The sequence below is a fragment of the Mobula birostris genome, chromosome 18 (assembly GCF_030028105.1).
Source record: "Mobula birostris isolate sMobBir1 chromosome 18, sMobBir1.hap1, whole genome shotgun sequence".
In the NCBI taxonomy this organism is placed as follows: domain Eukaryota; kingdom Metazoa; phylum Chordata; class Chondrichthyes; order Myliobatiformes; family Myliobatidae; genus Mobula; species Mobula birostris.
In genome coordinates, this window is record NC_092387.1 from 62,198,823 (window position 1) to 62,214,150 (window position 15,328).

The following is a 15,328-nucleotide window of genomic DNA, read 5'->3' on the forward strand; positions in this document are numbered from 1 at the left end:
GCAGAGTCTTGTGTCTACAAAATATGGGGATATTTTCTCTCTTCAAATATTATCCAAATATTATCTAGGTTCTCAAGTCACTGTGTAACATTACTTCTTGTTGCACCTACAATACATTTATGGTAGGGGTTCAAAGTTAAAATTGAATTTATTGTCATATGTCTTTTCACAGGTGCAATAACAAGCATTACTTGCAACAGCATCACAGGCACATAGCATCATATAAACAGTGTTCACAAGAAAATCATAAAAACACCTTTTACAAGAGAGAACACAATTAGAATCAAAGAAAAAGCAAAATCCATTTTAGTGAAAAATGGTCATAGTGTTGCTAAACTCTACTGATAAGACTGCAGATTAGCTCAAGAACTGAATGATTGAAGAGAAGTCGCTGTTCTTGAACCTAATAAAGAAAGGATTTACATATATGTAATGTCTTGCACAAGTGTACAGTCTTCAGACATTCCAATCTACCTTATAGCCAGTTAACTGCTTTTGAAATTTCATCACTTTTGCAGTTAATTTGTATGCAGCTTGTTCTGCAGAGAAGCATTGAGATAAATTACTACGTTTTCTATTACAGTGATGTTGGTTAAGAGATTAAAAATTGTCAAATGCATGCATTTTTCTGATGAGTCTTAATACACTCTTCTGGCTCTAGCAAGATGATATATTGCCTGTATGTTTTTTTCCAGTTCTTGGCAGACCCGCACCTCTCTGTCTCTCACATCAACTACTCCTTGGATCAGGTGAGCATATGTCACAAGTACATTGAAGCTATTCCAGATTCATTAGCTGATTGGATGAGTGCCCATCTTTGAAAAGTGACTTTCAAAATTGCTGAATCACTTCTGGCGTTTGATGTCAAAACTAAATATCTTGGCATGTCTGCAGACCAGTCAGTGAAGCATGTAGTCAGAGGAGTTTTGGGTGCAGCATCAGTGGATTGAACTTGGTCTAGAGCCACCATTTGGCACCTTACAAGGATCAACTCAAAGAATATGAGCTTTCTATAATCTCTTATTAAGCTTAAACATGCTAACATAGAACAATTTATCACGATTCTTTCATTTTTACTTATTCCCTCTCCTATTTTTCAAAATACTCCAAATGTAAAGTTTTGCATTGTGAGCATTTGACGGGAGACTGGATTGGGAATATTCTGCTCCATTGCTTTTACGACACTTTCACATGCCGAAAAGTGTACTTGACTCTACCATTCTGAGCTGACTTGCTGAGCTAAAATGTTCTGATGCAATTATGGCTGGCTCTCAGCTTGGATCTAAAATTAAAACCTTACCTGAACTGTCCCTATCTTGAGTTCCAAGTCTCTTTTTTTTCCCTCTAGAACCTGATCACAGCATCACTTTCCTCTCTTGGAGTAATACTTGGTATGGCAAATGCTCTGCTAATGACCACAAAAATCTGCAGGGAGTGGACATAGTTCAGCACATAGACACCAGCTTCCCTTCCATGGATTCTGTTGATGCTTCTTACTGTATCAGTGAAGCAGTCAGCATAATCAAAGACTTCACCCATCCCACAAATTCTGTCTTCTTCCTTCTTCCATCAGGTAGAAGGTACAAAAGCTTGAAAGCAAGTACCACCAGGCTTCTACTCTCTTTTCACCCCCTCCCCCCCGCCCCCACCGTTCTAAGACCCAGGACTATTGAATGGTTCCCTAGTATAATAAGATAGATACTTGGCCTCACAGTCAACCCCGTTATGGTCTTGCACCTTATTGTCTGCCTTTCTCTGCGGCTTGCACGTTATTCTGCATGTTGTTTTACTACCGCAATGCACTGTCGTGATTTGTATGCAAGACAAGCTTTTTACTGTACCTCTGTACATGTGATAATAAACCAGTTCCAATTCTAATGAAGTTGGAAATATTTTGCAAACTTGGGGGAAAAAAGGAGACGTTCTAAAAAGGAACATAACATAAGAACATAAGAAATAGGAGCAGGAGTAAGACATCTGGCCCGTCAAGCCTGTTCTGCCACTCAATAAGATATTGGCAGATCTGGCCATGGACTCATCTCCACCTACCTGCCTTTTCCCCATAACCCTTAATTCCCTTACTATGCAAAAAATCTATCCAATCTTGTCTTAAATATATTTACTGAGGTAGCCTCCGCTGCTTCATTGGATTCATTGAATTCCACAGATTCACCACTTTCTGAGAAAAGCAGTTCCTCCTCATCTCCATCCTAAATCTACTCCCCTGAATCTTGAGGCTTTGTCCCTGAGCTCTAGACTCACCTACCAGTGGAAACAACTTTCCTGCCTCTATCTTATCTATTCCTTTCATAATTTTAAGATCTCCCCTCGTTCTTCTGAATTCCAGCGAGTACAGTCCTCGGCAACTCAATCTCTCCTCATAGCATAACGTCATCATCTCTGGAATCAACCTGGTGAACCTCTTCTGCACTGCCTCCCTTAAGTAAGGAGACCAGAACTGCCTGCAATACTTTAGTTGTGGCCTCACCAATACCCTGTACAGTTGCAGCATAACCTCCCTGCCCTTAAATTCAATCCCTTCAAATGTATTAACAGTGCATATATTTATATAAGCTATTGAGCTGGTCACCCCAACTCAGTCCTGAATACGTAACACAACATATACACCTGCCCCATCGTGAACCTAATATGTCCCTTTGTGCTCAGTTCAGGTAGCCTACCTCTGGTACTGACTTCCCTTCTTGCTTACCATTGTTGTTCTTAGTTTCAGCTGCTGTTCCCATCTGTTATGGTGGTGGTTGAACAAATCAAGTCTCAAAAGGTAAGTTGATTCAGTGCTGACTTCCTTTATCGAGTGGCACTTGTGTGGGTCCAAGCACTCTATCATATTGTTTGAGAATAATTTATCGGTGGCTGATATATATTTATAGTCCCTGGTCATAGAAGTTTAACCTAACAAGGCTTTCTTATCACACCCTATAATAATTTGAAAGATTTCTCAAAAGTAAGCCTAAAGTTCTCTATTTTCCAGAAAGAAATGAATTACATTTCTTATGCCCCTTTATATTTAACTCCTTCAGGACATTGCAAAGTGCATTGGGTACCACGGTAGCATAAGTGGTTATCATGACACTATTACAGCTCCAGGTGTTGAAATTCGGCGTTCAGTCCTGGCATAAGGGGTTTGTATACAATCCCTGTGGAATGTGTGGGTTTCCTCCAGGTGCTCCAGTTTCCTCCCACAGTCCAAAGACATACTGATTAGTAAGTTGTTTGGTCATTGTAAATTGTCCCATGATTAGTCTAGGGTAAAATCGGCTTTGTGGTGGCAATGCTCAAAGGGCCGGACGGGCTTATTGCGTGTTGTAGCTGTAAATAAATAAATACTTATTGAAGCTTGGTCAATGTTGTAATAAAGGAAATGAGGCTACAAAGTAGATGATTGGTTTCATAGACTTTTCTGCAGACATGATTTGAGTGCGGACCTGGATATTTATTAAATTCTGTCAGTAATGCTGCTTTGCCCAAGCTCTCTGATGTTACATTCCAGTTATACTCCAGGTGAAAAATTTTCCCTCCTTAGATCCCCTCGTCACAAGTGTCCTTATCAATACTCTTTGTTGCCTCCTCAACAAATGTACTCTGCTTGGTCAGCATCTGTCCTTGACAAAGCCATGCTGGCCATATCTGATTAGTGCATTGCAGGCACAAGAGATTTGGCAGATGCTGGAAATCTTGAGCAACACACACAAGATGCTGGAGAACTCAGTAGGTCAACCAGCATCCACGGAGGGAGGGAAGCAAGCAGTCACTGCCTCAGGCCAAGACCCCCCCCCCCAAAAAAAAGTTTTAAAAATTAAAAAGATATAAAAATATGAAAGGAACTATATTGTAATTACTGAATAATTGAATTTAGATAGGTGATTATATAAAAATACAAACAAAAATAGGAAACTTAAACTACATGAAAAATGAGAATTTTCTACACTGTAATCCAACAGGAGAGAATGGGTGTGGATATTTAATGACAACTGTACGTAGCATAATATGATTTGTTGAATTTCATGTGGTTAGTCAGCATCTGTGCCTTTGCAAATTGGAAAGGGGTAGAATGGCTACCAACGTCAAGAAGAAAAGAAAAGCTTACGAAAGGTTCAAAAAACTAGGTAATGATAGAGATCTAGAAGATTATAAGGCTAGCAGGAAGGAGCTTAAAGATGAAATTAGGAGAGCCAGAGGGGCCATGAGAAGGCCTTGGTGAGAAGGATTAAAGAAAGCCCCAAGGCATTCCACAAGTATGTTAAGAGCAAGAGGATAAGATGTGAGAGAACAGGACCAATCAAGTGTGACAGTGGAAAAGTGTGTATGGAACCGTAGGACATGGCAGAGGTACTTAATGAATACTTTGTTTCGGTATTCACTATGGAAAAGGATCTTGGCGATTGTAGGGATGACTTACAGTGGACTGAAAAGCTTGAGCATATAGACATAAAGAAAAAAGATGTGCTGGAGCTTTTGGAAAGCATCAAGTTGGATAAGTCTCCGGGACCAGACAAGATGTACCCCAGGTTACTCTGGGAGGTGAGGGAGGTGATTGCTGAGCCTCTGGCAATGATCTTTGTATCATCAATGGGAGAGGTTCCAGAGGATTGGAGGGTTGCAGATTTTGTTCCCTTATTTAAGAAAGGGAGTAGAGATAGCCCAGGAAATTATAGACCAGTGAGTCATACTTCAGTGGTTGGTAAGTTGATGGAGAAGACCCTGAGAGGCAGGATTTATGAACATTTGGAGAAGCATAATATGATTAGGAATAGTCAGCATGGCTTTGTCAAAGGCAGGTTGTGCCTTACGAGCCTGATTGAATTTTTTGAGGATGTGACTAAACATGTTAATGAAGGTAGAGCAGTAGATGTAGTGTATATGGATACCAGCGAGGCATTTGACAAGATACCCCATGCAAGGCTTATCCAAGGGGACCTTGCATTGAGGATCCAGATTTGGCTTGCCCACAGAAGTCAAAGAGTGGTTGTAGGTGGGTCATATTTTGCATGGAGGTCGGCGACCAGTGGTGTGCCTCAGGGATCTGTTCTGGGGCCCCTTCTCTTTGTGATTTTTATAAATGACCTAGATGAGGAAGTGGAGGGATGGGTTAGTAAATTTGCTGATGACACAGGATTGGCGGTGTTGTGGATAGTGTGGAGGGCTGTCAGAGATTATAGCGGGACATTGATAGGATGCAAAACTCGGCTGAGAAGTGGCAGACGGAGTTCAACCCGGGTAAGTGTGAGGTGGTTCATTTTGGTAGGTCAAATATGATGACAGAATGTAGTATTAATGGCAGAGTGAAAACTCTTGGCGGAGTGAAGGATCAGAGGGATCTTGGGGTCCGAGTCCATAGGACACTCAAAGCTGCTGTGCGGGTTGACTGTGTGGTTAAGAAGGCGTACTATGCATTGGCCTTCATCAACTGTGGGATTGAGTTTAAGTGCCGAGAGGTAACGTTGCAGCTATATAGGACCCTGGTCAGACCCCATTTGGAGCACTGTGCTCAGTTCTGGTCACCTCACGACAGGAAGGATGTGGAAACTATAGAAAGGGTGCTGAGGAGATTTACAAGGACGTTGTCTGGATTGGGGAACATGCCTTATGAGAATAGGTTGAGTGAACTCGGCCTTTTCTCCTTGGAGCGGCAGAGGATAAGAGGTGACTTGATAGAGGTATATAAGATGATGAGAGCCATTGATTATGTGGATTGTCAGAGGCTTTTTCCCAGGGCTGAAATGGCTAACATGAGAGGGCACTTGGAAGTAGGTACAGAGGAGATGTCAGGGGTAAGTTTCTTAAGCAGAGAGTGATGAGTGCATGGGATGGGCTGCTAGCGACGGTGCGGAGGCAGATACGATAGGGTCTTTTAAGAGCCTCCTGGATAGATACATGGAGCTTAGAAAAATAGAGGGCTGTGGGTAACCCTAGGTAATTTCTAAAGTAAGTACATGTTCGTCACAGCATTGTGGGCTGAAGGGCCTGTATTGTGCTGCAGGTTTTCTATGTTTCTAACGTCTGTGAAACCATACCACAGTAATTTTCATGAAGAGGTGCACCAAAATTAGGCCTCTTCAAATGACAGTGAATATTTAAAGTGTAATATTGAATTGTGAGCAATAAATCACCAGCTTAACAGGTCAGTTGGCTCTCATTTTGCTTACTTTCTTTCGTCCTGTTAGATCCATGGTTGCCAGCTCCTGGAGACTGTCCATAAACACAGCTGTGGAGGACTTCCACCAGTTCGCAGTGCACTGGAGAAGTAAGGGACAGACAATTTATGCATGCTATGTACCACAGGTTTCCTGTTACTGTACGCAACCTTTGGTTCTGAGCATAATCTAGAAATATCAAGAAAGCAGTGCCAACGACCCCTGCAACATGCCTGTTCAGGTTACAGAAATTTGTTCTTATCAAATGCACAAATGTTGATCCAACATTTGCGATGTGCAGTAAAGTTTGTTTTTCTTAAACTTATAGGGGGTGGTGAGGTGAAGTAAATCAATACAATTTATATATATTTTTTGATTTTGTGTTTCTTGACACAGATGCAAGTGACATAGCATCACTTTTGGAAAATTGAATATTTGCCTATTTTTTAGGAACTTAAGTCCCCCCCATCCATGTCGTACATAACATTGCACAGAATATACATCCCGGAAAGCAAATCCTGTCAGTATTTATTTTGCACTTGAGCACTGATCTATCCCCTTTAATGCTAGCAGTACAGCCCTCCATTCTACTGCATGTAATCCTTTCAACCAGTTATCCTTAGGTCAGCATCCTTTCATTTCTGGGAGCTATGGTAGAATGCAGCGCAGACTCATTAGGATGCTAATGAGTCAGTCCCTTCTGCAGTTTGTGAAAGAGTCACCATGAAATGAGTTTTGAGTGACCTTGTGAGTTGTGAAATTTCACTTTGGAAAAGAAAGTTCCTTAATTGGCAATGCTGAAAATGTCTGTACTTGCAACCTATTATGCTGCTGTTACTTCATGCAATTATGTCGATTCAGCTGGAATGGTTAGTCTTAACTGGTTGTATATTTTCTACTGACGATTTCATTATGAAACGATCTATTTTCGTAAGTTGAAGAACTTTCTTGGCTTACTAAGTATTTTCATAGAATTATGCCAGGATCTCCCTTGGACTTCTGTTTATGACTGTCAGCAAGGAAGTGTATATAGGGCCTGCTTAAATTCTGCTATCCCCAAATCCCCAGACAAACTGACAGGGAAATTACTGTTATCTAGGTTTCTAATAGAGCAACTGTTTATCCAGGCTATTATTAGAAAGTAGAACAGTACAGCAGTGGAAAGGCCATTCAGCCCAGAGTGTTGTGCTGATATTTTTACCAGTTAATGTTAACATAATGGAGGACCCAGAAGACAATTTCGATGTGTTTTACATGCTGCTGTGAATGTTTCTGGAACTTCATTCTGTGTAGGTATGGGTGAAGGACAAAACACTGCAACTGCCTTTGCAGGACTGTAGGAAGGATAAAGTATGAATGGAAGAAAAGTAATAAGGCATAGATGAGCTTGAACTAAAAGTCTTTTGAAAAATGTCAGTCCAATGGGCGTTAGTGCAACTTTGATATAAAGGTGAATTTGAAAGTGGGGGCAGCACGGTAGTGCAACGCTATTATAGTACCACTGAACCGAGTTCAATTTCTGCTGCCTTCTGTAAGGAGTTTGCACATTCTCCCCGCGACCCAGTCGCTTTCCTCCCGCATTCCAAAGCGTATGACTTAGTAGGTCCATTGTTCACAGTGTAATTGGGCAGTGCAGGTTCATTGGGCTGAAAAAGCCTGTTACGGTGCTGTATCTCTAAATAAATAATGTAAATGCATTTATTCAGCATCAAGCTGTCCCAAAATATATCTGTATCCAATGAAGTTCCACTGATGTTCAGCCACAGCTGTTGGTAAGAATAAGTGTAAGTTGGTCCTGATGAACAATGCAATTAAAGGCAGGTGTGGAAGGGCATCCAAATTCTAATACTAGGTGCCTGAGAGGGTTAAGATAGGTAAACTGAAAGGAAAAAAGACTGTATTAATGTCAATAAAACATAAATTTTAAGTTGTTGGTTAGCAAATTTTGATTATTTTGCTATGTCATTTCAGGATCCTGGCAGTATGTCACGGTGTGATGTACAAGCAGCTGTCTGCATGGATGCTACATGGGCTGTTACTAGACAAGTATGAGGAGTTCTTTATTAAGCAAGGGCCTTCCTCTGGCAATGTGGGCACTCAGCCTGAGGAGGAAGAAGAGGAGGATCTGGGAATCCGAGGCTTGACTGGGAAGCAGCTCAAGGAACTTCAGGATCTGGTAAGAGCAAAGAAGAGATGAGCAGCACACACAAAATGCTGGAGGAACTCTGCAGGTCAGGCAGCATCTATGGAGAGGAATAAACAATCAACATTTCAGCCTGAGACCCTTCATCTTGATCCAGCCCAAAATGTTTATTTCTCTCCATAGATGCTGCCTGTCCCTCCAGTATTTTGTGTGTGTTGCTCTGGATTTCCAACGTCTGCAGAATCTCTTGTGTTTAAAAGAAAAGATGAACCAATTTGTAAAGTAGAAACATAGCTGCTTGTAACACGTAAACGTGCAAGCTAGCAAGTGATAATTCTAAATCAGAATTGTATATTAAAGGAGTGTTTCATTATCAGCTGCGTTCAGCATTCTATTGTTGTGAAAACCTCTTTTTCACATGGTGTCTTTCAAACCATAGAAGCAGGAAAATAAGGCCAATATCCATAGTCTTTGTTAATTTTAATTACAGTTCTTCCTGCGTATATTATTGTATCTGTATGTGACTTTGGACAAAATGGTTGAATTCACACAGAACTGTTGTCACAATCAAAATAGTTTAAAACTATTCAGTAATTCTGGAATCTTCCTTCATCCTGCCTTCCTGGTGGAATGTCTGTAATTTGCAAACTGAATTTGTCAGGAACAGTGATCTGACCTGACAGCATGAAAGAACTGAATTAATTGATTTGGATGAATTGCTCTGGGTTAATAGCTGTGTCACGTTTGATGTTCAGTTAGCTGGATTCCTTTGAGCCAGTTGCCCTTGCATCAGCATCCTTTCAGTTCTTAGAGCTATGGTAGAATGCAGCACAGACTCATTGGGATGGAAAGTCAGTCCCTTCTGTAGGTTGTGAAGGTGGCACCATGAAGTGAGTTTCAAGTGACCTTGAGAGTTGTGAAATCTCACTTCGTCTTTGATTAAAAGGGGTTCTTCACTGGCAGTGTCTTCAGATGTCAGTACCTATGGCCTGTGATGTTGCTACAGTTTTTGATTGTATCTGTATCTCACTTGAACTTGGTGTGCATTTCATGCAGCCTACCCCACTCCCACTGCCACCAAGCTCCCCACCCTCTGCTTAAGTTTATAATGGATTAGCTCTGGAAACCATTTAATGCACAAAAATTAGATTATCTATTTTTAATGGTGTTAGACTATAATTCATAGGAGCAGAATTAGACCATTTGGCCCATTTACTGATCTGCCATTCCGTTATGGCTGATTTATTTTCCCTCTCAACCCCATTCTACTGCCTCTCCCATAATCTTTAACACCCTTACTAATCAAGAACCTGTCAACCTCTGCTTTAAATATACCCAATGACTTGGCCCCCAAGGCTATCTGTGGCAATGAATTCCATAGATTCACCACTCTATGGTTAAAGAAATTCCTCTTCATCTCTGTTCTGAAGGAACGTCCTTGTACTTTGAACTGTGCCCTCTGGTTCAACACACATTCACTGTTGGTGAAACATCCTCTCCACATCCATTCTATCTAGGCCTTTCAATATTAGGTAAGTTTCACTGATATACCACTACCCCTCATTCTTGATTAGAGTACTGTACAGATGCAATAGGAGCCTTTCTGTGCAGGTCTGACAAAGAGGTTTTTAAAAACCCAGACTCCATAAAAGGAGGTACCACCTCGAGGAGTGGTCATCGTGGGAGTGGTCATCGTCGGAATAGTCTTGAATTAGAGTAGTAAGGCTTTGGCTCAACAAGGCTTCAGCAAGAACAAGTGGAGGCTAGGTAAGTTCATTCCTTATTTCTTATTCAACTCTAGAGAGAATAGGGGGGTTTGTCTATAGAGCCAGTGTTCTGTTCTGGGTGTCAGACATGGGATTTTATGGAGACTTCCAGCCTCCGTGATGGCCACATTTGCGCTAGTGCAACGAAGTGCAGCGCAGAGACTGTCTAAAGGAACTGGAGCTGCAGCTCCATGAGCTTTGGCTTGGTAGGGAAAGTGAAGCAGTGATCGACAGGAACTAAAAGGAGGTAGTCACCCCAACGCTACAGGAGATAGCTAAATGGGTGAATGTCAGGAGAGGGAAGGGGGGATGCCAGATAGTGGAGAGCACCCCTGTGGCCATCCCTCTCAACAATAAGTGCTCCATTTTGAGTACTGTTGGTGGGTGGAATAACCTACCTGGGGGAAGCACAGTGGCCGTGGCTGTGGCACTGAGTCTGGCCCTGTGGCTCAGAAAGGTAGGGAACTGAAGAGGATGACAGCAGTAATAGGGGCCTGTATAGTCAGGGGGGCAGATAGGTGATTCTATGGACACAAAAAAGAAATGGATGGTCCAAGATGCTTCTGGACACATCCACAGTATCCTGAAAAGGGAGGGTGAACAGCCAGAAGTTGTGGTACATATTGGTACCAACGACATAGGAAGAAAAAGGGAGGAAGCCTAAAGAAATATACAGGGAGTTAGGAAGGAAGCTGAGAAGCAGGACCCCAAAGGTAGTAATCTCGGGATTGCTGCCTATGCCATGCAACAGTTAAGATAGGAATAGAATGAGGTGGCAGATAAATGCGTGGCTGAAGAATTGGAGCAGGGGCAGGGATTCAGATTTCTAGACAATTGGCACCTCCTCTGGGGCAGGTGGGACCTGTACAAAAGGGACAGGTTACACTTGAATCTGAGGGGGACCAATATTCTTGCGTCAGATTTACTAGAGCTGTTGGGAGTGGTTTAAACTAATATGATGGAGGGATAGGAACCAGTCATGTAGACTTGACATTGTGCTGGCAGATTTACAAGTAGATGTTGAGTGTAACATGAATGTAAGGAAGGACAAGCAAATAGTTAAACTGTACCACAGAGGCAAAATTCAAAAGGGCGAAGAATGCAGGACTGAGGTGCTGTATTTAAATGCACGTAGCATTTGAATTAAGGTGGACGAACTCGTGGCACAATTAGGGATTGGTCGGTATGACATTGTGGGCATCACTGAGTCATGGCTGAAAGAAGGCCATGGTTGGGAGCTTAACACCAAAGGATACACTTTGTATTGAAAGGACAGGCAAGAAGGCATAGGCAGTGGTGTGGCTCTGTTGGTGAGAGATGGAATTACATCTTTAGAAAGAGGTGACATAGGGCCAGAGTTAAGAAATTGCAAAGGTAAAAAAAAACATTATGGGAATCATATATAGGCCTCCAAATAGTAGCCAAGATGTGGGGTTGAGATTGCAATGGGAGTTGGAAAAGGCATGTATTAAGGGTAATGACACAATTGTAGTGGGGGACTTCAATATGCAAGGTGATTGGGCTGGTGTCAGAGGGAATTTGTCGAATGCCTATGAGATGGTTTTTTAGAGCAGCTTGTGTTTGAGCCTACTCGGGGAAAGGCCATTTAGATAGGGTGTTGTGTAATAACCCAGATCTTATTAGGGAGCTTAATGTAAAGGAACCCTTAGGAGGCAGTGATCATAATATGATTGAATTCATACTGCAATTTGAGTAGAAGAAACATAACTCACATGTATCAGTATCTCAATGGAATAAAGGGAATTACAGAGGCATGAGAGAGGAGCTTGCCCAGGTGGATTGGAGGATGATAGTGGTGGGGATGACCGCAGAGCAGAGATGGCTGAAGTTTCTCAGAATAGTTCACAGGTGCAGGATAGATATGTCCCACAGAGGAAGAAGTTCTCAAATAGCAGGGGTAGGCAACCATGGCTGACAAAGGAAGTTAAAGATTGCATAAAAGTCAAGGAAAGGGCATATAAGGTAGCAAAAGTGAGTTAGAAGTTGGATGATTGGGAAGCTTTTAAAATCCAACAGAAGGCACTTAAAAAAGCTATAAGAAGGGAAAAGATGAAATATGAGGGCAGACTAGTAAATAATATGAAGCAGTATACCAAAAGATTTTTCAGTTATATGAAGAGTAAAAGGGAGGTGAGAGTTGGTATTGGACCACTTGAAAATGATGCTGGTGAGGTAGTAATGGGGAACAAAGCAATGGCAGATGAACTTAATGGGTACTTCGCTGTGCAAGACACTAGCAGTGTGCCAGAGGTCCGTGAATGTCAGGGAGCAGGAGTGAGTGCCATTGCTATTACAAAAGAAAAAGTGCTAGCAAAGTTAAAGGTGTTAAGGTGGATAAGTCACCTAGACCAGATAGACTACATCCCAGAGTCCTGAGAGAGGTTGCTGAAGAGATAACGGATGCATTGGTTGTGATTTTACAATAATCACTTGATTCTGGCATGGTCCCGGAGATTGTAAATGTCACTCCGCTCTTTAAGAAGGGAAGAAGGCATAAGAAAGGAAATTATAGGTCACTTAGCCTACCTTCAGTGGTTGGGAAAGAGTTGGAGTATATAATTAAGGATGAGGTTTGGGGGTACTTGGAGACTATTTATTAAATGAGTCAAAGTCAGCATGGTTTCTGTAAAGGAAAATCTTGCCTGACAAATCTGTCTGTTAGAGTTCTTCGAGGAAGTAACAAGTCAGGTGGACAAAGGAGAGGCAGTGGATGTCACTTACTTGGATTTTCAGAAGGTGTTTGATAAGGTGCCACACATGGGGCTGCATAACAAGATAAAATCCTATGGCATTGCAGGAAAGATACTGGCATGGATAGCGGAATGGCTGACAGGCAGGAGGTAGCAAGTAGGAATAAAAGGGGCCTTTTCTGATTGTTTGCTGATGTCTAGTGGTGTTCCTCAGGGGTCAGTATTGGGACCGCTACTTTTCACATTGTTTGTCAGTGATTTAGGTAATAGAATTGATGGCTTTGTGGCAAAGGTGATATGAAGGTAGGCTGAGGGGTAGGTTGTATTGAGGAAGCAATGCGATTGCAGCAGGACACAGACAAATCGGAAGAATGGGCAAAAAAAGTGGCAGATGGAATACAACGCTGGGAAGTGTAGGATAATGCATTTTGGTAAAAGGAACAATACTGCAGACTATTATCTAAATGGGGAGAAGGTTCAAACATCAGAGGTGCAGAGGGACTTGGGGGTCCTTGTGCAAGGCTTCCATAAGGTTAACTTACAGGTTGAGTCTGTGGTAAAGAAGGCAAATGCAATGTTGTCATTTATTTCAAGGGGAGATGATGCTGAGCCTTTATAAGACACTAATTAGGCCGCACTTGGGGTATTGTCAACAGTTTTGGGCCCCATATCTTAGAACGCCTATGTCATTGGGAAAATCCAGAGGCAGTTCATGAGGATGATTCAAGGAATGAAGGGGTTAACATATGAGGAGCGTTTGGCAGCTTTGAATCTGTACTCACTGAAATTTAGAAGAATGCGTGGTGATCTCATTGAAACCTACTGAATTTTGAAAGGTCTCGATTGGGTGGATGTGGAGAGGTGGTTTCCTATGGTTGGGGTATCCCAAACTGGAGGGCAGTTTCAAAATTCAGGGGTGACCCTTTGGAGCAGAGGAAAGGAGGAATTTTTTAGCCAGAGAGTAGTAAATCTCTGAGATGCACTGCCCCAGACTGCGGTGCAGGCCAAGTCTGTGCATATAGTTAAGGCGGATGTTGATTGTTTCCTGATCAGTCAGGGCATCAAAGGATATGGCGAGAGGCAGGTGTATGGGGTTAAGTGGTGTCTGGGATCAGCCCTGATGGAGTGACAGAGCAGACTCGATGAGCTGAATGGTCTAGTTCTGCTCCTATGTCTTATGGTCTTACAGGGTGGTAAACTCAGCCAGCTCTGTCATTGGTACTAGCCTCCCCACCATCGAGGACATCTTCCAAGGGCGATGCCTCAAGAAGGCCGCATCCATTATTGAAGATCCTTACTATCCAGGGCATGCCCTCTTGTCATTACTACTAACAGAGAGGAAGTACAGGAGTCTGAAGGCATGAACTCAACATTTTAGGACCAGCTTCTTCCCTTGCACTGTCAGATTTCTGAATGGATCATGGATCTATGAACACTACTTCACTATTTTGCTCCGTTTATTTATTTAATATTTCTTATATGTAGCTTATATTAATTTTTGTATATTGTACTGTACTGTTGCCATAAAACAACAAATTATGTCAGTGATAATAAACCTGATTATGATTTGTATATATTGAAAATACTTGGGTAATGCATTGATATCCTGATGCTGATGAATTTTGTTTCTTTCTCATAGCGATTAATTGAAGAGGAGAACATGTTGGCCATGTCTGTGAAGCAGTTTTCATTACGAGCTGAGATGCTGCCCTCATACATTCCAGTGAGAGTGGCAGAGAAGATCCTGTTTGTGGGTGAATCTGTGCAGATGTTCGAGAATCAAAACGTGAATCACACTCGTGCAGGTGGGCCTCAGCATTTGGAGTTTGTCTGATCCCTCCGTGGTTCATCTCAGAGACTAGGGTGTTTCCAAAACTGCATCAGGCACTGTTTTGATCCTTGATCTTAATCAGAGGCATTGTAAAAGTAAGTTCTGCTAACATCACCTTTTCAGAGCATCTGGGGTGGACAGTAAGTGTTGTTGGCCATAACTCACAAGAAACTGTATGTAAAAGAGAATTGGGTAGTTTTGGGAAAAGTAGTGGAAAGAATTTGGCAGCAGTTCCCTATTAGATAGGATATACAGCACAGCACAGCACAATATAGGCTCTTCAGCTCACAGTTTTCTTCTAAGCTCTTGGCTTACTCCAAGCTCAATGCAACCCTTCCATCCCACTCTAAAAGTCTCTGAAATATTCCAAATGTACCTGCCTCTACCTCCATCCCTGGTAGTGCGTTCCATGCACTTACCACTTATTGTGTAAACAAAAACAAACAACTTACCTCTGACATCCTACCCCCCCCCCATACCGTCACCTTAAAATGATGCCCCCTTGTTTTACCCACTTCCGCCTAAGGAAGAGTCTTGCCGGCCTTTGTACCTGTGTTTCTATTTAACTTATACTCCTCTATCAAGCCGTCTCTCAACCTCCTTTGCTCCAGAGAGAAAAGCCCTGGCTTGCTCAGGCTTTCCTCATAAGGCATGCTCTCTAATGCAGGCAGCATCCTGGTAAGAGAACTACTCTTACCAGAATTTTTTAAAAATTGCTGAAA

At 42.2% G+C, this 15,328-nt stretch overlaps 1 protein-coding gene across 2 annotated transcripts in view; it reads left to right on the forward strand.

Annotated features, from left to right (window-relative positions):
- The window catches only part of tubgcp4 (tubulin gamma complex component 4), a 53,944-nt gene that overhangs the window by 12,302 nt on the left and 26,314 nt on the right, over positions 1-15,328 (forward strand). For both annotated transcript variants that reach the window (XM_072282047.1, XM_072282049.1), the window contains 5 exons: positions 696-749; positions 2,726-2,782; positions 6,186-6,265; positions 8,127-8,331; positions 14,415-14,580. In XM_072282047.1, the coding sequence (XP_072138148.1) occupies positions 696-749; positions 2,726-2,782; positions 6,186-6,265; positions 8,127-8,331; positions 14,415-14,580 (562 nt within the window). The remainder of the gene's footprint in view (positions 1-695; positions 750-2,725; positions 2,783-6,185; positions 6,266-8,126; positions 8,332-14,414; positions 14,581-15,328) is intronic.